At 38.6% G+C, this 26,614-nt stretch overlaps 1 protein-coding gene across 2 annotated transcripts in view; it reads left to right on the top strand.

Moving 5' to 3' along the window:
• Positions 1-26,614, top strand: part of TENM1 (teneurin transmembrane protein 1) — a 249,015-nt gene that overhangs the window by 184,747 nt on the left and 37,654 nt on the right. For both annotated transcript variants that reach the window (XM_074147706.1, XM_074147705.1), the window contains 4 exons: positions 3,332-3,581; positions 4,432-4,452; positions 8,004-8,236; positions 19,097-19,251. In XM_074147706.1, the coding sequence (XP_074003807.1) occupies positions 3,332-3,581; positions 4,432-4,452; positions 8,004-8,236; positions 19,097-19,251 (659 nt within the window). The remainder of the gene's footprint in view (positions 1-3,331; positions 3,582-4,431; positions 4,453-8,003; positions 8,237-19,096; positions 19,252-26,614) is intronic.

Below are 26,614 nucleotides of genomic sequence, written 5' to 3'. Positions count from 1 at the left end.
ATTATAACCAGAGTGGGGATAAATCATTGCTTTCCTGAGCACGGGGTAGATGGTGACAGATTGCTTCCTGGCCCCGTCTCAACTGTGTGGCTGAGGACACCAGAGCATTGACCTGGCCTGTCAGCCACACACCACCTCGTCTGAAATCATCCAGGCTGTGCCTGCTACCCCAGCCCAATAACAAGGATGGGGAATGGGCAGCTTCTTATCCCTGCTCCTCTTCCTCACATATTCTCACTGTGCTGGACATGGTCAAGGCTGAAGGCAGGGGGAAGCTGCTAAACATCTTTATCCATTACTTACAGAGACACAACCTGGGGAGGGCATAAGCGCATCTGACTTGAAATCAGTGGGTCCCTTCTGTCACTGTCTCATGTGAGAGCATCTCCACTGAGGATGACAAAGCCCAGCCAGAGCTCAGTGATGTCTCAGATGTTCCCCGTGATTATAATGGGCTTTGAGCATGCATACCTGGCTCATACATAGGAACTAGAAAAGCAGGAGCAGAAAAGAAATTTCCATAGTCATTGTGCTAGTGCACACCTAACAGAGCAGCCTTAAATCAACAAAACCAAATAATGAACTGTGTTAACCAAAAGGATAAAAATAACAAGCATACTTCTGGTTTTATCTAGAAAATAGTGAACTGCTCTTCCATTTCAGATATATGAAATGTGCTTTAACTAAGGACAAGAATGTGATTCAAATTTAGACTTATACATTTGAGACTTATCTCCATGCCACCGTGAGTGAAATGAAAAGCATGAGTAGCTTTCTTGAGTATGAATATATTAAAATTTTTCACTTTTAATTAAAGCATTCCCTCTGTATGTATGAAGAGCTGCTCTCTAGAAGCATGAAGCTTGCATCTGTTTTTGAAACACTGTCACTGGATTAACTACAGAAATAGCATTGGAATATAACATAAATGTCTTTCTAAAAGTTCTCCGATGCAAATTACAATTTTGTTTTCAAACTAAAACTAGAAGCACTTTGCTTTGTTAGTTAACTAGTCCTGAAGATCTTATATCTAACTTCATCCGCTAAGCCTTGTCTTCCAGCAGGTCTGCTGCTGTGCACAACTTTTCTCCTCAGAGACAGGGCGGATCGGATACGCTTACCTCGCTCCCCATTAAGGCTATTCATAACTAAGTAGAACAGAAAAGTTGAAAAAATAATACATGCAATTTTGCAGGATTGCACTTCATAGGACGGTTGAAGCTGTGGAGGTACAAGTATTGACATGCAGAAAGCAGAGCAAGAAAAAGCTGTGTTCTATTGCCAGATATAAGTATCTTCAAAAAAAAAGAAGGAAAACGAAGATGTCCAATTCCAGCAGCATAGATGTGAAATAGCATATATTGTTCCAATGTGGCTGCCACTGGAAACTCAGGCTTTTTAAATGTATATGGCTTTACGTCAGTATGACTGCTAGGTTAACAAAGGATGGCATCCTGTTCTTACCTATACTAAACTGTTATTTTCCCACTTCCCCCCCGCCCCCCCCTCTAGTTTAGAGGATTGATCACTTCTAAGTTGTGACATTAGTAGAGTTTAATGTTTTCTAACACAAAGGTTTTGGTGAGTTTGGAAGATCTTCAGGGCATTTCTCATAATCGAGAACACATACAATAAATACTAGTTCCTGTATAGAGTCCTTTTAAAGACACCTATACCTCATGAATACAAATGAATGTGCTATTAACCGATTTTTCAGAGTATTCTTTGAATTAGATTTTTCTTCTGATGGGCAAGTGTATTGATTCCATATTTATTTATCTGGGGGAAGGAGGGGTAATTTTACAGGGGCTTTATGCTTTATGGTAATTTCAGCCCCAGTGCAACACAGTACCAACGAAAATTAAAGCAGCAGCTCAAAAGCCTGAAATTAAGCACATTCTTACATTTATTGACAGCAAAACATATTCTCCAGAGTCCTAATTATTTACTGGCATTTGTATGAGGCAGTTGAAATATTACCTTTACATTGTTAATTTCAGACAAAGGGCAGCATCTTCATTTTAGTAGTATTTTTATCCGGTGCGTAAGGGAGTATATTGCCATTAATTTTATTGGCGTATTTCCAAGATGCTTTTTTTAAGCCAATGTTCAAGCATATATATGTATTCTGCTCCTTACTGTTCTGAAATAATTTTTTTAAAAATATAATTCTCTTCAAAATAGCTATGGCAACACTCAGTAATTTCCAAGGAGAGTTTTAGCTTCAGACTTATCTGAAAGCCACAAAAAAATAGTTTGACAAAGGTTGATAGAGACAGTACATAAATACATTTGCTGTAATTTGGGAAAATTCAGATGTGTCTCAACATGTACTTCTTGCAGTATCCAACCATGCTTATTTCCCAGTGTAAGAGTCCTCCAGAAAGTATATTCCCTTGTGTTTATTCCTTTAATTGTGCCACTTTTCTGATGAAGTACTGGGCTTTCCAAGGGAAATGAGATTTTTGGACTGTGATCCAAAATAATACCTATCTTCCATTCAGAAATAGCCAAAATCTTACAATAACATGTAATTTTAAAGGTGCTTAACTGTATTACCACATCGTTAATAAAAAACAAAAACAAAACAAAGAAGAACCACCGCAGCTATCAGCTTGATAAAATACATTTGTACTGGTTCTGGTATCACCAGCCTAGTAACTGGGAAGACTTTCAACAACATACACTGCAGAACACTGCTAAAATAATGGCACACTGTAAAGTTGTTTTAAACTTTATGGCAGAACTTAATAATTCCTGCTGGTAAGAAATTCACTTGTGCCTCAGAATTACTCCTTGACTTGGCTTTGCTGCACTTGGCACCATTTTTATATACCATGAAGGACTCGCATTTAAATTTGAATATTGATTTTGTACTGCCACTCAGTGCTCTGTTGTGAAAAATACATAGTAGTCCTGCTATTAATCTCCTTTAATTAAATATTCAAACTGCCTAAGAAATTCCTCTGCTACCTAATAAAAATTTATGAATAAAATGAATATTAAAGTAGTAATCCCCAAGAAATCAGATAGCACTGCAATTAGCAGTCAATTTGTTAGAGCATTAACCAACCATGAGTTCTCCTCATGATGTTGGCTTTTATAATAGCCACTAACCACTAATCGACAAAATGGTGATGGTGAAGTTTGGGACTGAACAAAATTGGAAGAGATTAGTGGAACTCTGTGACAGTCTTTAAAAGATCCAATGTTTGTTGCAGTTTTTGTAATCTGATTTTCTAGAGTATTGCATAATCCAAAACTCCGGAATAGTTTAAATGATACACATTTGCTTTTTTTTGTCTCTGTTTTGTGCCTCCCCTTCCCTTAGGAATTTTACACAAAGGAAATGGTGAAAACATGTTCATTTCCCAGCAGCCACCAGTCATCTCAACTGTGATGGGCAACGGACACCAGAGAAGTGTGTCGTGCTCCAACTGCAATGGTCTTGCACTCAACAGCAAACTCTTTGCCCCGGTTGCTCTTGCTTCTGGTCCTGATGGTAGTGTGTATATTGGTGACTTCAATTTTGTCAGACGGATCTTTCCCTCTGGAAACTCAATTGGTATATTAGAATTAAGGTAAAAAAATTATTAGCTTTCTCCGACTAGTGTTCATTGTCCTGGCTATGATATGCCTATGAAAACTATGGTGAGCCTTTTTTCACGTGTGACTTAAAGAAGCAGCCGCATTTAGTTGCCTTGGGAGCATATGTCTTAACAATTGTAGAACAAACTCATCAGAAAACTTACGCTTGCTTTAAAGTCACCAGTTAAAAAGGGCATCTTACGTGGCCTTTAGAACAGGTTTTGCATAATGAGTTTCTACAAAGTGCAGAGTTAATAGAGCTAATTTTTCTTCCTGTGAGATTTTTTCATTTATTTTCTCAAAATAGTTAAAATATTCCATGAAGTGTATTTTTGAAGAAAACCCCATAATTCAATAGCAAATATGTGTGCTATCACATCAGGTCACAGAATTATGAAGCTGAAGGTATACTTACCATGTTTAAAATTAATACAATTAAGTTGTTAATTGTTCCTCATCTGTAACAGAAGATATGACTTGAGTTTAAGCAGACAAGAGCAAACCTGGCATTGCAGACTGACTGGGCCTGTGCCATCATTAACAACTCCCCTGTAATTATGAGTCCAGCTTCTCATTCTCTTTCAGGGCCAGAGGGGAAGGCAGGAAAGATTTCAGACACTGATACACTAAATTTCTCTTACTTAATGTCCGTGAATCTCCAACTAGCTAACATTGCTGGTGATGATGTTGTATGCTGATTGTCCAGAATTAACTTGACAACGTTGTTATTCAGATTGAGCTCTGTGAGCAGTTAGGCAAAGAATACAGTTTTGTTGAAGACTAACATTTATTGTCTTTTTCTTCTCTTTTTTTTTTTTAACCTGTACTGATCTGTCTTACTAGGAATAGAGACACAAGGCACAGGTAAGTAAGGCACAGTAACAGTAGTATGTGAACCATGTTCGCGGACACAGTTTTACAAAAGTCTTTTTAGAAGTCTGGATATAGAGAAACACTCTGAATTTAATAAATACAAAAGTTAATCAAATTCACCTTTGTTTGTAGTAAAGCAGGTTTGATTTGTTCCCTTTGAAGGATTGAAGTCTCCCTCTAAATATCAGTTTGCTGATCACCAAGCAGAGGTGGAGAAATTTAAACTCGAAAGCTAGGAATGCATTTCATAGCTGTCGTATGCATTTCACTTGGTGTTTGAATGATCGTAGATACAGCCAGCCAAGAAAACTGGAGGTTTAGCAACAAAAAAATAATAAAAAAGGCTTCAGAGTCATGCAAGAGGACTGCACTTTAGCAGTTCTACTGCAAACTTTAAAATCTGCCACAATTACAGAGGATGCACAGCAGACCCCTGAACTGAGGACGCTGTGTCACAGCTCAGTCATTGCTTCTCCAGCTAAAGCAGAAGCAAGTGGCTTCCCCCCTTTCCAGTGAGCATTTTGGCACTGCAGTGTAGGGATTTCTTTAAAAGAATGAACGTTGCACATTAGGCGTCTGCGACAGACGGTGAGGGAGTTGGTTATAACAATCCAGCTGCAGAAATGACGTTGCAGGCTAGAAAGAGATAACAAGGCACTCTGTATCCTTAGAAACAAACTTCTTAGCATTTCAGTACTTAAATGAGATAAATAAACCAGCACTGGTACAAGCTAAGCTGATAACTTCATGGCATAGTAGGAAGCGGAGTGTGGACTTAACACTTGTTTGCAGGATCATCAGAATGACTCGCTTTAGCCACAAGAGTGCTCTTGCATACTATAGATTATTTGCCAATCTACTTACAGATGATGTCACATTTCATATATTTTACAATGAAAACTTGAAGAATAATTCCTAATTGGAAAATGCAAGATTCTGGTTTTTAACTGAAGGATTGTTTCCATTTGCTTTCATGCTAAACTGGCCAGTATCTTTGTAAAGTAAAGAAAAGAAGCAAATTGAACTTACTCTGTAATTCATTCAGGACATGAATTGGGTTTTGAATTCAGGGGTTTCTTTGTAGAATTTTTTTAGTATCTGATCAGTAGTACTAGTTTCTTGAGGTGAACTTAACCTTAATTAAAACAAGTTGTGACAATGCTCAAGTACCCAGCCCTATTAATTACAGTAATAATTGCCTCTGTCAATGTTCTGTCCAAGTGAAATCTGTGGAAAATTTGAGGAAATCACTTCAAGTCAATATAGTCTTTGAGGTTATGGGAGAGTATTCAGCAGTCCACTGTATGCCATTCTTTTGAGGCTGTCAAGGCCATAGTCGTGGTGGAAAATTCTAGGATGCTCAGAGAAACATGTGGAAGCAGCAACTAAAAGGTGTCAGAGGCTCATGACAGTCCATACAGGAAAAGGCTTCAAAATCCAGTTCTTCAACACAACTTTTTGTTTCCAAAAGAGCAGGGAAAAATGGTTATTTTTACTGACTGTGTAAAAAGGGACACTGTTTGGAGATCGCTAATCAGAGAGTGCCACTGATCTTATGTTTAAAAACAACTTATCCCATTTGTTTTACTTGTCATCAAGATTTTAATAAGAAATAACAAACCTGTTTAATAACTGGTAAAAATAAAAACTAGGCTTTGAGGTTAGAGGGAAAAAATTTACTACAGGACAGTGATAACTTGTCTGGAAAGATTCATTGTAAATCCTATCCTACTTGATAGTTTTTAATAAGCTAATTTAAAAAAACCTCAGATTTAGATTTGATTGGAAACTTCTGCAAAGACAGCAAGTATTTGATTTTGTTCCATGTTTCACTAATACTCTTTAAATTTAAATATTTTTGTATGCAAAACTTTAAGCATAAATACCAAGAGTTTCCTAACAGCTGTTCTATTAAATGTAATGACAAGTTTGACAGAAAATGTGTCTACAAGGACAGTGTATAATGACCCCTGGTTCTCTGCAGTTTCTGCATGATGAACAATATGTTTATTTAACATCTAGAATTCTTGCAACTTTTTCCACAAAAGTATTTTATTAAAAAGTCATCTTCTGGCTAGCCAGTCTCTTCTGAGCTCACTCCAGAGAGCACAAAATTTTATAGTACTGGTGATATGTAATTTAGTATTAATTGCTTTTAGCTCATCCTCTTACTCATCTTTCATCGTACCACTGTCCTCTCATTCCCTGTGTTTCCTTACAGTGGGTTTCACATGTGTTCCCCAACTGTGGGAATATCTCTTTCCTTATATTTCCCCCTTCTGTCTTTTATAGATGTTTGTGACTAAGGGCAGATTTAAGCTAGTCTAGCTTGTGGCCCGGTCCTCAAAGATGCTGTGTAGCTTCTCTCCCTCTTTTGGATGGAGAATGAGAAATGAGAGAAATAGGCCTAAGCTCTATCACATTTAACATGGTACAGCATTAATTAGCTTTATCACTTATAAATGGAAATAAGATTTCAGCTGATCTTGACAATCTTTTTAATCTGCGGAGCAGGTAGAGAAGTCCCATGTAGAGTTACAGGGGATGTGGCTGGTCAGTGTCTTGCCCAGCTGCCCGTCTGAAATCTCCTCCTCTTGCCAGAGAAACACAGCATTAGTAAAAATACTGTCTGAGCACCAAAATGTCCTGCCAGGCATTGGCCACCACTCTGCCTGTGTCTGTCTCCCACCATTTCAGTAACTGTGTGATTTAAACAATCTACACCTATCTGGATTTTTTTTTTTTTTTATTTTATAATCAGGACTACACTGCAGTGTCACCAGGCTCAGGACACTCGCGTGGTGTGCCATGTGCTTAGACAATTTCCTCAAACTGGAAATTAACTTTCCAGTCAAAGAAACAAAAAGCCTTACTGGTTAATAAGATGCAGCCCAGTTCATTGATTAGAATTTATGATCCTCACCATTTAATTAACATATGTAAATATTTTTTTTAATAACATTTTATAATCTCTATAAGGCACTTCAGTGCATGAATTATGGTGCATTAATTCATGCCTAGTTGCACTGACAGTACTTGGCCTTCTGCCTTGCTCCTGACAAATACAGTCGGCATGAATTAAGACACCATATTTCACACTTTCATATTTCCTAAGGTTTAGAAACAGATAAAAATAACCAAGAGTGGGTATTTGTGCCCGTGCAGAACAGTCTGTGATTCACTTTGCTGCAAGTTGAAGATTTGTTTTCAGTGCCAAGAATACTAGGACTCGCAGGTATAGAAAAATGACCTTGATTTTGAGAGTAATAGTTATAACTAAGCTGAAGTCACTCCAGTTAGCTTTATATATACCACTCTGCATAAGCTCACTACCTGGTACGTAGCTGGCTGGTCAGGCTCTGCTGCTGGTATTTGTTCCTTCCTTCTCAGCAGTGGTGCTTGCATGAGCTACATTAAAGCTGGTCTCATGCCTTTGTCATCTCCGAGTCATTGAACAGATGTCTTCAGAAGTGTTATGCTACCATGAACAGAGATTAAAAAGAAAACCAATTTAACATCAATGCTCTTCTCTTCTGTTTTAGTACAAGCCCCGCACATAAATATTACTTGGCTGTTGATCCAGTGTCAGAATCCCTTTACTTGTCAGATACCAATACCAGAAAAGTCTACAAAGCAAAATCTCTCATTGAAACAAAGGATCTGGCCAAAAATGCAGATGTGGTGGCAGGAACAGGTGATCAGTGCCTTCCATTTGACCAGAGTCACTGTGGAGATGGTGGAAAGGCATCCGAGGCCTCACTCAACAGTCCAAGAGGTAAGAAAAGAGCGTTACCTGAAGTGTTTGGTGGTGGTCATCTGTCATTTCCCTCCATTATTTAGAAACTCAGATGCAACTGGATGTACAAAATGGGTCTGAGGTAATGATTTAACCAACTATAAGCAAGCAAATCATTTCATAAAGCTCACTCATGTTTTTAATGCAACCAGTCCTTTATGAGGGAGTAGCATAAGCAGCAGACTCCAGCTAGCATCCTCTGAAATACTCCTTTCTTGTGTGACAACACTCCTCTTTTATTACCTTTCTATTGCAAGGTGGCAGCATTTAATTATAGTTAACTTTTAAGGAAATAATATGGTAAGTCCTGTTTTTAGATTTTATGCATTCATGTGACTCTTGTAATGTTAATGGAGCTTACTCATACACGTTAAGTCAGAGCTGTTCAAATCAGACAGCCAGCAAAATCAAGTTTATTTGGAACTCTAATTTGTCATTTCTCATTAAATGCACTTTGCAAAATATGAGCATCTCTGCTACTGCAAGTGAAATAAGCATTTTGTTGCAACCTTCCTGTCAGAGTATATCCTGTATTGTCACAGGCAAAATGCATTTGAAGCCTTGAATCCCCACCAGTGCCACAATTAATCCCCTTGCAGTGTGCATTAGAACTGTGATAAAGTCTCTGGATTTGGTGCTATAAAGCAGCTGATCACCCTCAACTCCCACTGAAATCCCTGGAACAAAGGGTACTCCCGTGGCAGAGCGCTGAGTGGGCTTTTAGCATGCTTCCCCCATAGCACATCGCTCCCTCCTAATGACTAGCTCTAAGGAAGGGTTTTGATTATTTTTCGTGAGCTAATAAAGGAAGGCTGTATATCAGTAGGAAATTAGAATGTATATCCAGGTAGAAACGTCTCTAAGTCAAGCAAATAATGCTGTTTTAAGGCTTAGCAAGAGACACATTGTAATTATAGAGTGACTTTAACATGTCTTTAATGATAGAAGGTAAGTGTGAGGTAAGTACAAATAAATGTTAATCTTCAGGCAGCTAATTAATGTAATGAATCAATTCTAAAAATAGTAGAAAACAAAGGTTTTCAAATCCTTTAGCAGGAAAAAGTTCGATGCTTTATTGCTGGTTACAATTGATTATATCTAATTACAATACAATTAGTTGTTCAATCTTATTTTCTTATTGGGGAAGTATGTTGGTGAAAATTTGTGATATGCTATTTACTTTAAAAATCCCCATGCATAGCTGGCTTCCTTAACAGAAGGTTCTACTCACAAAGAACTTAAGAGGAATAACAGTGAAATACATGAGTTCTGGGGCAGCCAGCAAATTTTTAAAAAATTAACTGTTAGCAAACAATGGCTTGTATATTGGCAAATTCAGGCAATGGCTCCCAGCTGCTTTTGATTTATGCACCTACTCTAAGTTACATTAGCTTGAAATTGTCAGATTTGTTGTGGTTTGGATTTCATCTTAAGGAACTATGGACTCCCACATGCCCCTTTTTTATAGGGCCTAGCGAAATGCAGCATCAACTTGTAGTCACCAGCACAGTATGAACAATTAGCTGTGTATTATCATGATGGCATATTGTAAGTGCATGACCTTGTTTTCCTCTAAACAGTAAGAGGTTGAATAAGCTTGGAAAGTAGTAGGAAGTACTTGCCTGGTACCTGTACATCTATTATTTTTTAAGAAACCTAAAAGTCTCACATGCTCAAATACAGTTTTAGAAATTCTTTTGGATCACATATTTTGCTTGTTATTGGAATAATTTTCAAGTCAGAAGATGTCACATTTCTACTGAAATAACATTCAAACAGTACACACAGAAATATTTTTTCTAGGAGGCAGAAAACACCAACAAGAATTTTGGTGAGTCCACAGACTCACCAACATCTTACCCACATTTTTTACAGTGCAAAAATAGGTACCTGATGATGCACATAAATACAGAGTAATTTCCTAGAAATTATTAAATATAATCATTTGCATTACACAATGACCAGATGGATTAGCATTTATTTTTTAAGTTAATATAGAAAAAACCTTTTAGCTCTTTTTTTTTTTCCCATTTGCTGCCTTATTTTTGTCTTGATTATTCCTTCTTTACTGTTTTTTCCTGTTATAAATGAAAAATAAATTTACCTCTTACTTGGTAGAAACGTAATGTCTAAGAAAGAATTCCACTTACCGGCCATCTGACTTTGATTAGTTACAGCTCAAAAGTTGTATCCTCATTTTTGCTACTGGTTGCTTCTGACTCTGAATAAGGGCTTATCTATATGACTCAGTTTATTCATTTGCAAAATTGATAATACCCACTGTGTAACACTTGTGAAATTTAATCCTGTTTAGTAACATCCTCAGAAGTATGTAAATAAGTGGAAATTCAAATATTCTGTCTTACTTTTCTGAATGAAAGTTGCTTCAGATGCTGTTTTAACTTTTTTGAACTCATAATGATCTTTCTGCTTCAGTAGGTTTTGGGAGAGTCCTAGATTATTATTTAATGATTTAAGGCTTTTTAAACTTTTATTTCTCATTATCTTTATTTGGCAAGACTGCCTCTGCCTAGTGACCAGGAATTAAATGCCAGAGAGGAAAACATCATGAAGTCACACTAATCAATTCTGATTTGATCTGCTTTCCACAACTTTTATTTTGCAGGCAACAAACACATGTAGCTTTGCTCAGTCTGTTTCCAGTTCTCTATGAAGGACTAGAGATGGGGCTCAGTGAACATTAATCTTGCACTATTGTATGTTGAGCTGACTTTGAAAGATGCTTTTAAACATGCATGGGTGATGTAGTTGAAATTTGAGCGTCAATATATTATTTTTACTGCAACTTTCTTTAATTCTGTAGAGATCTCAGACTAATGAGTCATGTAATAGATGACCAAGTACTTAAGCAGAATGTGAAATGATACAAGGTGGGGACATAAAATAAGATCTGTGACAAGCTGAACACATTTATTACACAAGAAGATATTGAAAATGAAGAAGTAACTACACAAGATATTAATCATTCTCTGAATTCCAATCAGTTGAACTTTACTAAGTAACAGAATTTAATATTGGGGTGGGGACTCGTGTTTGGTGGGTTTGGGGATTTTTTGATAAAAAGTATTTATGGCACATCTAGTCACCAGCACTATAATTTAAACAATCTGGATTAGTACTTATAATAAGGCACTAAGGGACTGTGTCCTGATTTTAACTAGATTAGCCATTGAGTACTGTAGCATTAAGAAGCACTAAAATTAATAGAAATACCTGAGAGTTGTTCTACTTAGCACTGCAAAGCCAATGCCTGGATCAAAGGCATTAAACACTTACCTACCTTGCCCTTCTAAAATCAGTGGGCTTTAGACATGTAAATAGATTTGACTTTCCAAGCTTAATTGATAGCGTCAATGAGAGGCTGAGACAATCAAGTTACCACATTTTTGCTGAGCTACAGTGTCTCCCAGTCAGTATACTAAGAAAAGTGTCTTGGATTAACATCGGATTTCAATTGCCTTGTATTTGTGACCAACTCAGCATTCACACAGGACAGCTGTGGTGAAAACAGAAACTAAGTAACTTCTGTGAAAACAGTCCCTCCAATGATTGAACCCTAAGCATCAGAAGTGATTTGCAACATTTGGAAGCCTAAGCACTAAAATCCAAAGATTAAGCATCTAAGGTGCTGCAGTGTCTTGCTTTTCGACTCCTGAGCTCAGGCCATACTCTAGGACTAGAAGAGAGATGCACACACTGTGCAACCTAGTGTACAGTCAGTGCCTCAAGAAATTGAAAACTGCACACTGAGTGCGGAGTACTCGAATGCAGTGCAGTGACCTCAAAGTAAGTACCACGGAAATGTAGAAGGTTGGACTGAGTTCTAAATCCCATGCATAAAAATACCTTATACACAGCTGTAGCAAAGAACCTTTTTCACTCAGACCCATAGCCATGAACTAGCAATACAAATCAAAGCTTAAATTAAAAGTCTGTTCTGCAGTGTAGTTTTATTCATTTTGCTTGAAATTACTTTGCTAAGGAAATACCACTAAAAAAAAACATGGTTTTGAAAATGTGTTCGCCCCCGTAGCTTATATCCTGAAATAATCAGTCTTGTTGCTCACCATCTGCAGCGATACTTTCTAAAGTAAATAAAGCTGTAAGAACAACTGCTCAGATTAAACCTTTACATTTGTCAAATGACAGTAGCCCGTTTAGGGCCCGCTCCTGCTCAGCTAAAAGATTCCCGTTACCTCCAGTAGGATGCAGACCAAATTCCTAATATAGCCTTTTGTGAAAATAAGACCCCTTTGTCGCAGGTAATGATCAATATTATTTACTTAGCGATCTTTGCTCTTCTATAAATTCCTAAGACCTTTTCAATGCTTCCACACAATTCAAAATGGAAAGCAGAATGGGGTGAGATGTTCCATTAGCAATATATAAAGTAAGAAGTAGGCAAACCAAGGTGATTTGCAGCCTCAAATCATTGTCATGTATGCCTCATAGAACCAGCAAAAATTCATGTCATGCCATTTTTGATTCAGTAAAATTTATCCCATGTTTTTCTCTTCAGTAGTCTTAGCTACCTCTGTTTTCAGAAGTCTGGGAATCTTGTAGAACATGTAAGGTAAACTTTTTGGGTAGCAAGTTTTCCTAAATTTCATCCAACCTTCATCTGAATGCATAAGTTATTCACTTTTCTGCTAACCATTGTCAGCACTAAGCATGACCCCAGCCATCATGTCTCAGACTGGATGCAGGACATTTTCATTCACAGTCAGTAGATAAAAATGCTGTTTGCTCCAGCTCTGCTGTTACGTATCAAAAGAGAACAACACTCAAGTGCAACTACTGAAGTCATGTTCCAGCTGACAAAGAAATGCTGAATATTTTGCCGCTAGTACCAAGACAGTAATGAAGTAAAGATGACAAAGATCACAAAGCAACAGACTGCAAATCACTTGAATCATATTTTGAGTGGTGTATTATGGTAACCTATAAATAACTAATTGCATGAAATTGCTTTAGTAGTTTCTAGATGGCAGCTTTAATTAAAAGCACCGGAGACATTTAGAAGTTTAGAAATGGATGGCATGTAATTTGCCCTTTTACCAACCATAAAATGGTAATTAACCAATTTGATTCACTTCTTCCTATTAAAAGTTTTATGAGAATCTCAAGTTCCTTCTAAATACAGTTTTTCTTCAGCAGAAGGTGGCATTCTCTTTTATCAGTCCTCACCAGTAGTTTTAGATGTTCTTTTACAAATTCTTTGGAAGTTTAATTAGAAGTTTTCAATGTAAAATGCCCATTTGCAAAGTTTTTAGCTGAGCAGAAAGTGTAAAGTAGAATTTCCAGAAGTGGGCAACTTAGAGCTCTAGCTGCTGTTTATTGATGTGTTCAAAAGGATTTGTTCCCAAAAAGAGTCTCTTAGAATGCAAGTGCAATCTATGATGGGGGGGGGGGGGGGGGGGAAAGGGAGAACAAAAGAAAATATCTTAATGGGGAATTTACTGTATTGCTTTTAATCCATATTTTTAGCTCTATAAGCTTAGCTCTATTAACGTCAAAATGCCAAAATTTCTAGACTGAAAGATCATATATATAATAGTCATATGTATTTTGAATTTATACCTATGAGAACTACACACAAATGTGTTATTTGCATTTGTAATCATGTATGCATGTGCACTAAATCAGACCTGTCAAGGGAAATAACCCTTTAACCAAAATCATTCCTGAGAGCATATAACAGGAGAGGTTATAGTCAGCTTTCTATTTATCATGGTTGTACTCAGCCTGTCTACTAAGTAGTGTTTTGTGCAGAAAACAATTATAAAGAGCAAAACTTTTTCTGCAGAGTCTTTGTAGTGATGATACTTAGTAGCCATGTGTGATTGCTCCAGCAGCAATTCATTTTTAATGTTAGTTAATAGAATTTAAATGGTACCAATTAAAAGATCTCTAAGTGTTATAAATATTGTTCCAAGATGTCTGCACATAAATCTACTGCAGATAGATGTTCATAAGAGCTACCGTTTTACATTCAGGTACAAAATCCAGTCCTATGTAAGACAGTCCCATTGACTATACATGACTAAAACCAGTCCTTCAGAACAAGCATGTTACTCAGATAAACAGATTGTGGTTAGCCCTGTGTCACAGAACAAGACTAAATCGTTGCAAAATTTTATTTTGTCCTTACTCAGACATCAGTGTTTAATGAGGAATCTCATAACCAAGCAAGGTAAGTCTGTCACTTCTGCAATAGGTCCCATTTGTGCCCAAAGACTGCGTCAGTTGGACATACAGTTTAGTGCTACAGTTCCTTAAAAAAGCAGAATCAGACTGAGAGCCTAATACAAACTACCTCTCATTCTCTATGCAAAGAAAAGCTACCTAAAAATGACCTTTTTTACTCACTCATGGACTGAGCAGTGTTCCTATTTGCACTCAGTGCAGTTCATTACACTCAGCATGTGCATGTTTCCTCTCCGAGTTCCTCGGTGATTAAAGCACAATTGAAGTGCTGCGTGTGATTTGGTTCTGCATTACACTGTACGTCAGAAAAGGATTAAAAATAAGCTCCTGAAGTACAGATTATGTGAAGCATCATGCAAGATGTGACAGGAACATTAATGAATCCAACTCTAATAATGAACAAATTGAAACAGTTCCGCCACAAATCTGTATTTTGTTCTCCAATTAATGCCTTATATAGGGTATTCGTCAACAAGACTTAAATGCATAAGTAACTTTTTCAGAAGGGTAAAGTCCTGTTGGTTTCGTATACAGAGTAAGCACTGGAAGCAGGAGTTCATTGTTGAACATATGCACTGGTACTTGAAGAAACGGGCTTATTAGGAAATACCAGGAATTTATTATCTTTAGTACATATACTGAAGACATGGGCTTTTTTTTGCCATCACACTGGCACATGTACTTCCCTTGTAGATAGATTGCCTTTCTGCAGTGGCAGGAGAGCAAAATGTACACTGTTAATGTTAAAGGATCTTTGGTTTTCTCATATAGTCAGTGTTTGAAATCCATCCAGCAACACAGCTGAGTAGCTTTATTTCATTGCAGCATAATTTTTAATTTTTATATAATGGATGGTTTGCAGCCAACACAGCCATCTGTTCACAGGGAAATTGCGTAAAACAGAAGATGCACTTGCCCTAGTGATAGATCCTGGCCTTGTGTTATCCATGGCATGGATCGTATCCAGGGCTGTGCTACCCAGGTGAGAAGCACAGCTTCTTACCATGCGGCACCACCCCACTGCAAAGGCAGACTAAGACACAGGACAGGTGCTGTAGTTCCCACCCACGTCAGGTTTCTCATTTGAGCCTGTGAACCACACTGAAAAGCTAATAAAATCCCATCTAATATTGTTCCACAATGCAATATCGGTTGGGGTATCCCAACAGTCATAGCTGCATGCACACCACAACAGTCAAATACAGTGGTCCTTGCTCCTCACACCTTCCCTGCCACAGCAGTCCAGTATGGCTTTTTCTTCTCAAAAGGAGTCTTGAAAAGACTCTCAAGAAAGAAGTAGGAAGCTGGGCCTGAAGAGACTTTTGTCTCCAACCTTCACACATCCCTGAAGAAAAAACCCTAGAACAATTTCCTAGCAGCTTTTCCATTTGCTAATAATCCCTTAGTATCCCTCAGCTGTATAGCCTAAAGCTGATCAGAGCAGGACAGAGCCCAGGCAGGAGGGCAGGAACACCTGAGCACCCCAGGGAGACCAGCCAGACGTGCCCGGCTCCACCTGCTCTGTGGTGGTAGAGTCAACACAGCCCTTCTCATTTTCTGAAGTGAAAATATTTTCATGTACAAACTAAACTGCAGATCATGACTTGGGCCTCTGTAGACTTCTACCTGCACCACAGAAGGTGCAGTCCTTTTGGTGTGGTTTGCTCTGTTGCCTTCTGCCATGGGCGTTCCCCCAGAATAATGTTTGGAAAAATGTCCTCGGATTTATATATTAGTTGTTTATATGGTAATTAATAACCAGGCTGGTTTTCTTTTTGCTTCAGTTGGGGTTTTAGGATGTTTTTTAGTTGGTGGATGTTTTAGCAGCTCAGTTGTATCAAAAGATATTTTGCAGTTTGCTTCTCACGCCTAGCCTTTGCTTCTGAAGAGGTGGCTAGCCCTTGGCTCCAGCCCTGCAGACACCCCTAATTCTGTGTGCCTTTTGTGCGCACAGGTCTCTTCAGGGCAAAGTCTGTTTAGCATGCATGAGGCGCAGACAGGTGTTCCCTCCCTTCCCAAAAACTGGAACACACAGATCACCACCACAACAAACCCTTTTGCTTCTCAGGTGCGCTCTTTACCTCAGCCTTCAAACCTTCAGAATTTCAGATTTATAATTGGACCTCTCAGAAGCAGACAACAGCTGTGATCTTGCCAGTGGTTCTGTAGTTTTTGAAAGTATTATTACTCTCTAAATACAGAGTAAAAATCCTCTGAGGGAGCCAGTACCAAGGAGGCATGATAGGCCAGCAGGGAGCCAGGCCCTAAGATGGCTGCCCTTCCTTTAGCCTTTTTATGATCTCACGGATCTCCCCCCAGATGACCCATCCAGCCCCCTCAGGTGATTTCAGTCCCCCAGGTGACTTCTGTCCCATTTCACATAACGAAGCGACATAGCCTAACCCTGTACCCTGTGGCGCTTCAGCAGGCCATGGGCATTTTTCATCCTGGATGGAGAAGGTGACAGGATGGTGGGTTACTCCTCTTCTAATGGGAGTTCACAGCCAGATGAATACACTGAATTGACAATTTAAAGAATTAATTTCAACTACCAACACTGTGCTGATAGATAGCCTGAAAGCTGGATGTAGTAGGAACGCTAGACACTAAAGTTAACTGCTGTGGTCTTTGGGTATTTTTTTGTGATGATACCCTCAGACCTTTTCACCTGCAGTGAAGAGGCACCTCTGGATGGGAACTGGGCAGTGGAAGACATGATGGCAGAGTGTCCCCGAAACCCTGTCCCTCTGCGAGGCCTTTGCAGCCTCGCTCGGTGCCTCCCTCTCAGCCGGAGTAAGGGATGGATGGAAACCCTCCAGCAGAGGAGGTCAGCCTGCTCCAGCAGAGGGGAAAGCCTCCTGGCCACGGCAGAAAAACTAGAGTGGACATTATGCCTGCTTTCTGTTAGAAAAGAAGTGGTCATGGGCAGTTTGTCTTGGGACCCTGCCACAGGGTGTTAACACTGTAAGAGAAAGTATGTTACACTCAAATGTGCATATAACTCAAACTCAGTCCCAAGGCTTTTCCAACTGCCAGGTACAGATTTCCTTTGGGTCCTGGGGAGACTGTACCCTCCTCTCCCAGCCCTGTGGGAGATGCATGTTCCCCATCAGAGCCGCCCGGTCCTGCCCTTGCCCCCCAGATTGCTTACTCTCCCTTTCCCCCAACTACAACTGCTCCTCTATATTTCACTGAATTTCACTGAATTTTTTAAAGAAATTAAATTAAGAAAATGGGTCTGGGAGGTGAGGGAATTCAGTTTGGGTTTTTTTTCTTTTTTAATGGAGTGTGGAATTGTTGTGTGAGATCCTAAATTGGTGTGCAGACAAGTGTTTTGTAAACTCGGAGTACATGCAGCCTTCAGTTCTGCTAAATGCAGGGGACAAAAATCAAGAACCATATAAGCCACTGTCCAAACCATCTGTTCAAGTCCTCTGCCTTTCATTTCTGTGTAGCAGAACATAAATTCATTATTAAAATAGCTTGGCTGTGCACAGCAGCTGCTATAATTGCAAAGTTATGCAACTTTAAATGGGAAATTATGAAGTAGTTTAAAGCAAGAAATTGAGCGGTTTTAGTAGAAAGGATTTCACAAACCTAACATGAATAGAAGTGCTTTTCTAGCTATATTTTCGCCATTTCAGGGGGAAAGGATCGTACTTACAATTCATGCAATATAGAAAAGTCTAACAAATTGAATGTAGGAAGAACTGAGGAGAAAGTGTTTGACTGGGGCAGACCAGGACCGGACATGAGTTTTGAAATGGCTGTACCACACACTGCTGGGGGGACATAGCAAGCCCTCTGTTTCTCAGTTTCCCCGCTGAAATACAGAAGACCGTGGCCTTTCCTTTGCACAGCCCTCACATTTGCTTCAGGGTCTATCTCTCCTGTGCAGTGCAGTGGTGCTAGAGCTATTGCAGATCCAGAAGTGGGGGAACTGCACTAGCTTCTGCTGAAGCCCGCTGTTGTCATGAGGCTGGTTCCAGTACCTGATCGTCGTCTTGGGCACTGCAATGCATTCTGCAGCACAAATATTCCTTCTGCCTGCTTAACAGAACCTGGTTTGCACCATTTGTACGTATAGCTCGTATCGTGACAAAAGTCTCTTGCTCTTTCTGTGGGTTCTTCTTCCATGCCCAGACACTGGGATAACTCAGATGGTACAGTAATAAAAAAAATTGTCTCTGCATGAGAATTAAGAAAGTGAAAATGAAGAAAAATCAACTGTAAGATAAATTTTTTAAGAAGTTAGTCTTATCCCGGTTTGTGAGGGACATGAAGTAAAATTATTAAAGAGCCTAATTCTACCTATATAGAATTACATTACAAGCAAAGCCACTGCTGTTTTGTTCTGTTTCTTCCTCATATCTTCCCTCTCTGTAAGTCAAAGACAGTCTGATATGTGGGTATGAACTTTCCATATACAGCTTGTATAAGCCTCAAATAAGTAATGGGTGGGAAAAATAAAGTCATACTTCTTTTAATCAGCAGATTTTCAGAGTCTAAGAGGAGAGGAAACATTTTAAGCTCATACTTTTTAATCTAGATAATGTCAGTACTAATGTCAGTACACTTTTTTACTCTTTTTCACTCTTTCCCTTCGTCCAGGTATCACTGTAGATAAGCATGGATTTATTTACTTTGTTGACGGTACCATGATTCGGAAAATTGATGAGAACGGTGTGATCACAACAATAATAGGTTCGAATGGCCTCACATCAACCCAGCCATTGAGCTGTGACTCTGGAATGGACATCACTCAGGTAGACACTTGGTTTTCATGTATTGTCACTTTTCTACACATTGTGGAGACAGATAACTTAGTTTCTTGTACAAGGATTGTATGTCAGAATATGCTGGATAAATCAAGTAATTCTGGACTGCACAGTATGGAATGGCTCTTCCATTCACATGGTTATTGGAAGGTGAACCATATAAATGCAAAACTATGCACTTGATTATTTTTTTTTTCCAGGAGGTGGCATACAAATGTGTAGAGAGAGGCTTACATAAAGAATACATAACGCTTTAGAGAGTTGCTTGCTACTGAAATAGATCTTCCAAGGAATCTATCAGAAGTTGAGTGCTTTCCTTTAGCCCAGCATTCATACTGCTTTGCTTGAACTACTAAATGGAAAAAATATATATTCTATATATATCTAAGTCTGTTCTAAATCATGGAGGAGCATTATAGTAGGCAATTACACAATAGCAGTATTGTCGTGAAGTTACTGCATTTCAAAACATTTCTCAAAATGCTTTTCATTTCTTATTTCAAGATCAGTGTAAAAGAAATAGGACTACGAGACACTTATCACATCTCTTATGCTAAAAAATATATATAGATAAGTATGAAGAAACACAAATGGTACTCTTGACTAATTAGTAAGCCACACTTACAGATAGGCCAAGGAAGGGATTGGCTTTGCCAATAAATACTTGAAATGGGGGAAAAACTGTACTTGAAAAAATCTTGAGACATTCTAGTAACATACGAAAGTTCTATTATGGAATGTGTAAGCTAATCACCAGGATTCAGTTAATTTTGCATTTCGTTTTCATTTCCTCAGTCCTTCACAATTGGAAAATCACAGTTAAAATACATTGTGTAACAATGGTAAGAGCTTGTTCCTCGTTTCTAAGTAAACTTTCAGTAATAGGAGGTGGCTATGATACTGTATTCACACACATGAAGAATGTGAGGTCAACTTTTTGAGTAGTTCCTATCAAATTTCACAGGTACAAATGATGGAATCTAATGCTTCTGTCACAGAAGCACTTGAGGATTTTATTACTAGAGTCAAAACAGAGGAATGTGTCTGTGTTCCATTTCACGGCAATTGCACCCTAGGTATCTGCAAATGTGGGGAGGGGAACCTCAGCTTCTCTCTTCCCAATCTGGGGTGAACAGGCCTTTGTATTCTTCCTGGTCCAGTAGACACATAATTATTCCATGTAAAGCAGGACAGGGTAGCTGGCTTAATTGTGCTAAACCCAAGCTTAAACTAGCCTAGTAATTGTCTTAAGATCATATGGCTTCTGGGCACCTTGGCTTCTGCTCTGGCACCTCTTCTTGCAGGATTGCCAGTCCTGCAGATGTTGAGCAGGAACCCACTAGAGCAAGCAGCGCTCCTCAGCTGGAGGCACTGACTCTCCGCTCCATTGCTACATACCAGCTGGCAGGAGCAATGCTTCACGGAACCTAAAGCTGCCTGAAGCACATTTCCTTGCTTCTTGGATATGTCTAACAACTGCCTGGGGCATCAATAACCAGATTAGAGATCTCTGAGGTGCAGGGAATGGTGCCAGGTGCAACGTCTGCTCCCTGCCTTCTCCTTGTGATCTGCATCTCCAGCTGTACTAATAATTGCTTTACTGGCCATATAATGTGTGGCTATGTATTTATGTTAAAATTTTTGCTCAGTAGCAAATTGTCTCACTAAATCTGAAATGGTGAGTTTTATGGTTTTCAATTCATTTTAAAAAATACAAATACCCTTTAGCAAATAAGTTGCAGCAGGGAGTCTGGCAAATGCAGAAATAAAATGATTTTATTTTTTAAATTAAAATTAAATTTAGAAGGTAAAATTTTGGGGCTGAAATCAAATATGCTAAATTTGTAAGTAGATTTAAATAGCCCTAAAATCCTATTTTTTGGTAGGTTGGCTACTTGCTAGAAACAGATTTAGTTTACCTTACTCTACAACATAGTTCCAATGCCATGGAGAAAGGGCTTCTGCAAAATCATAGACAAGAAAAAGCATGTCATAGAGCAAATTCTTCTTCATATTGCTCTCAGGACATCAGCATTCAGCTCATGTAGGGCCTTCTTTTCATAGAAGCAGAAATTAACTTTTTTTTTTCCCATGAACAATCCAGGTGCTTCCATGCTGCAACACCTACAGGAAACTATTGTTGCACATTTCCCAAAATTTTTGCAAATTTTTCATCAGTCTGGGAAATCAAGATATGTTCTTGATTTCCACATAGATTGAGATAATCTTCAGATGAATTGTGAATGTATGCCAGTAAATATTCTAAACAAGATATTAAATCATGGCACATTAAAATGTGCCTAAAAAGTGGCCAGTCTCATTTTCTAAGTATGGTAATACTGTATAATTTTCTGTCACTGATACTTGAAGTCGCATTGTTAAAAGTCTGCAGTACAGATGTACATATAGCTTTTGGAAGCATTTCTTGTTTGGAGGATTTGTTTTGTGGGGTTTAAGTGAATCTACTTATTGAAATTTTTCACAAAATCCATACTTTAGAGGTTTTTCACATATGCAATAAAACACAGACATGAAATAAATGCCGAGAATGCATGTTCTGAAAAGTAACTGTATCAAAATTGCTTAATAGTCTTCTCCCAAAATTGTCGCTGATATCCAGAAAACTCTATGAAATAATCACATCCCCTTGAAGTCAATCATGTTAATCTGAAATTATATCAATGAAAATAAGGGCATGGTATTTTCACTTAGTCAGAAACAATCGTATTTTCCTGCAAGACTGCTGGGTTTATTCCAAAATGCCATAAACATAAATGAAAAATGAATTTGGCCCATCTCCACTTAAATTGTTTTTTGGCTAAATTACAAATGGCATTTACATCGAGAGAATGTAGGTTGCTCACAAATTGTGTGTTTAGAGGGACTTATGAAATAGGTTAATAAAATCAATTCTCAAAGCTAAATTTGTTCTGACAATAAAATCAACGACTTGCTCAAAATCAATATTTCTTGATTTACCAAAGTACAAAAATGTACTCTTGAAGTAAACACATAGAATAACTGCCCATTGCGAAAACTACCATAAATGACAAGCTTTCACTCTAAGGCATTCACTTTAATAAATGAGTTGATTATGAAAGGGTTTAATCATTTATTCCAATATCAGTTTTGATGGGAACACTTCTTATTAATCATTCTGTGTTTGTTATTCACCACCTTCTCATTCTTAAACATAGTATTCTGCATTCATAACAGGGGGAGGGAAGGACAGCTGGGGTTGAAAAGATTGTATGTTGTGGCAAATAAACCACCAAGCTCTGACTAATTACTTTGATCTCATACTTCACTGTGAGGATGTTAATCTGAATTTAGAAGGAAAAGTGCATTCGGTTGAGGTGTTTGTATGGTATGCCAGAGCTCTCAGTACATGTACAAAACTTGGATGACTTTTCTTCTCAACACAGATGATTTTAGTGTTCTTCAATTACTTAATAAGGAGCAAATCTAAAGAAAATGGCTCTTCAGAGCTAGGTTTATGAATATATATATGTGTATATACTCACCATTGGCACCAGGATTTTAGCAGACACCTACATTAAAACCACTTATTCCAGTATCTTTCATTCTGATAGTTGGTCATATTCTTTGAAAATGCTGCCTCTGAAACCCTGAATATTAGGCCATGAACAAGACCTAAATTTTAAAGGCGAAACATTTTTCAAGAATATTGAAAGGTGGTGTTGGTCTTCATTTGTTCTATGATTTTATTCACCTCACTAATCTACAGCACCTGGAATCAGAATGCTGGACTTTTCAGATCAGTGCCACTGCTGCTTGGTCCTTGGCTGCTTCTAGGTCTGACTCCCATTCTTCATTTCTTCTTTGGAAGCTGTTTTGTTGCACGTTAATTAAATGAATAATGAACCCATGATGAAACTTATACTTCTGCGTCTGAGCTGGAGGCCCCATGGAATGACCTAACTGATCTCCCAGCTCTACAGTCTACTGAATATCTCCTTCTGTCAAATTAAAGCCCACCTGAAGAGAACAGTTACCTGCTACATCTCCTACCTTCCCCATACCCTTTGGATAGGAAGATTATTGTAGGTACCCTAAATCATGGACATAAACTTTGGTCTAAAATATTCTAGTGACTTCTCGAATTGCTGCACTGCTGACTGCTCTCCAAACTTGCACCAGCAGTGGGCTGGCTGGGTGGACCACCCCACAACAGGACCTGTGGCAGGGCCTCCTGGACACAACCTGCAACAGAAGTGCTAAGAGAGGAGACTGGGGTGGAGAGTGCAAGAAGGAAAAGAGAGGGCATCATCATTCTGTTTCTCTGCCTGATGAATTTGGGCTCAATCCTGGCCTAGATCAGAGGCATCTCTAGGTTGCTTTCTTTCTCAAATGTGCACACTCTCGTAGTCTTTGCTGCATCCCTAGGGTATGCAGAAAATTTTAAGCCTGGTTATTGATAGCAAATGAGAGCACATTGTGTGAGTCTGTCTGTTAGTATTCTTTTCCTCACAGTAAATCAAAATCTTGGGCCAATTTCAAAGAAATTTGTAGAGGAACACCAGCCTTCACAGCAATTAAATTCCTACACATTCCATAAAAATATTAATCCAGTTGGAGGAAAGAGACCTAAAGAGCCCTTCCAAAAGGAAATATTGCAGCATGAGCTTTCTTTTATTAAACTCCAGAGATTCAACTCAGGATCTAATAAATACTCCATTCACAGGAAAAGCTTCATTTGTTGCTTGGATCTTATTAAATTCCCAAGTCAGCCATGAGACGGAAGTCCTTAGGAAACCAGACTTCATTAGATCCAGTGTTCATAGAAGTTATATTGACGTTGTGGGAGGTTTTGTGTGAAAGTAAAAACGCTTCAGCTCAACTTGAGTGATAAGCTTCACTTCTCTTCTGCGTCCATTGCTGTGGTGAAAGCTGAGGAGAGAATTAGCAGATATTTCTACCATCTTGCAATTTCATCCTGTATGTTTCCTCCCAAGAGAAGTATGTGGGCTGAATTTCCACCACCCTGAACCTCAAGTCATTTATACTGTGCGAATGGTAGCAGTTAGTATTTTGGAACTGTTTAAACCAATCTCAAGCACGGTCCCTGGGAATGTAGAGACCAAACATTTGCCAGGCAGCAGAAAATGAATCCCAAGAGCTTTCTCTTAGCCTGCAACCGTGGCCTTGTTTTCGTGCTGATGTCAGTCCCACCAGGCATGAGTCTGTGCCAAAGCAATAGCTCCAGCCTGATTGATGGTGTTAATAACTGTCACTGCTGTGTTCCAAAATGAAAGGTCTGGTTTGAAGACTTTTTCTTGACATTTGCACTTCATCAGCCTTTGTTCAGCAGTTCTCCACGTAAGAGAACCATCTATATTGTGTTGCTTCGCATAAACTTCAGTGACACCACAAAATGTTTCGGTGCCTTATAAAAATGTGACAGTGTTATTATGTAGGAAATTTGCTTGCATAGGTCAAATTAAAAGGCAGAGTTCTAGAACAGGGTTTAAAGACGACCTACACATGGCAAGAATGCCATGTCCTGGACATTGAATGATGGAGGAGAGGGGAGAGAGCAATAAGTAATGCTGTTGTTGACTTACTTGAAATAGTGAAGTAAGAAACAGAATGCTGGAAAGCAGGAGTAAAAATGAGCAGAATTGCTTGAAAAAGTAGTATATATCTCAAAAATGCAAATTCTGACATTGCTTCTGCAGTCACAGGTGCTGCAGGCAGTCTCCACCAGTGCCTGCACAGGCACAATATGCTTCAGTGGCATTGTGGAAGCCTTTTGAGCAGAACAAAAAGCTCCCAGGACATGATCTCACTTGAAAGCGGTGATGAGGGTCTGCTCATCGGAGCAAGCACAGCCTGAACAGAACTTTCACTGGGTATGTTTGGAGGCAGGAAAGGAAAATATGAAAGGCAAAATATGATCTGATGAATGGGTGAGAAAAAAGGGGAGTGAGCTGCCAGCATAAAACCCAATCTGATTTTAGGCTGAAGTACTTTTAAGCCAGGTTGAGATAGGATATCACAAAGCAACTCAGGATTACATGGAGCCAATCAGTCAATTATTATTGCAGGTCAGAGGAAGACACACTATCCCTTTAGGTGTTTCTCTACATACTTGACAATATATATTTTGTTCTTGTAAAAGCAGAAAGCACAAGACACTATTTCATTGGCTTTTCTTAACACTCGATGCATAATATTCTAATCGTTAGAGTTGCGTGCCATCAAAAAGCATCAACTTTGTTTTCACTGCAGCAAAGTACTGCAAAAACTACCCCTGCTCTTGATTTACTTTTAGTCCTCCACCTGTGTGAGGCTTTTGATACACTGTTCTAGTTATGTGTCATTAATGCATCATAAATATTCCAAATTTCTGAACTGTGTTTTTCAGTGCTTTGCAGAAACATGTTTTATGTGTTTCGTGAAATCACTGAACAAAAAGCAGACAAAGCAGAAATGACAGTTTATGGGTCCTTTAATTTTTGTGGTCTTCCCTACAGAAGATTTTCAGAGCTTTTTTGTTTTTCGAAAAGATCTTTACTATTGTTTTTTTCTAATTTCTGCTGCATGAAGAAACCCAGAAAATCTGGGGTTTTTTTCCCCAGTATAAAGTGTTATTCTCTGGTTCTTTTTATTCTTTGCTTAATTTCATGGGGTTTATTCCCTGGCTTTGCTGGAGTACCAGAGAAGCTAACTAGAGTGGAAGTTACAGCCCCAACAAAATCAGCAACTGTTTTGCCAATGACTTCAGTGGAACTGGGACTTCTTGCTGGGTTCTTTTCCAAGCTTGATTGAAATAGTAGTGAGTGGCAAGTGTGTAGCAAGAAGCAACTGTAACCCAAGAGAACGTATGCGCTTCTGAAAAATAGACAAAACCAGATAGTGGCCAGAGCCTTTACCGAGGCATTTTCAAACCTTTTTAAAAATGAGCCAGCTTCCCCCAATCCCCACCCCCACCCCCAATTAATTAAGTGTTAATCTTTGGAAACCATAAACCTATATGAAATAATTCCAGTCATAATAACATATGCATGAACAAGCAGTCACTAGTATCCATACTTTGAAGCAAAACCAAGCTGAAAGCCTTCTTAAAAAAGGATCTTTAGGTAGAAGATAAAATAGTCTTTTCCCAGTGGTAGAGGAGAGGTTAAGTAGCCTCTCTTTAACAGGAACTGAGAGAAAGGAGGTCTGTAGGATTAGGACCTCAGGTGGAAAAAAGTCTGAGAGCTCGTGAATCAAACTTGTAGGTGTATAATGTGCTTTTTAGAATATCAAACAGAAAGCAAGATGGTTTCATCACAGGCAATTTCTATTCTAATCAAATTATTCTATCACTGAATTTGAAATATTAGTC

Source organism: Numenius arquata, chromosome 5, assembly GCF_964106895.1.
Source record: "Numenius arquata chromosome 5, bNumArq3.hap1.1, whole genome shotgun sequence".
NCBI classification, from domain to species: Eukaryota; Metazoa; Chordata; class Aves; order Charadriiformes; family Scolopacidae; genus Numenius; species Numenius arquata.
This window is presented reverse-complemented; position numbering and strand designations above follow the sequence as displayed.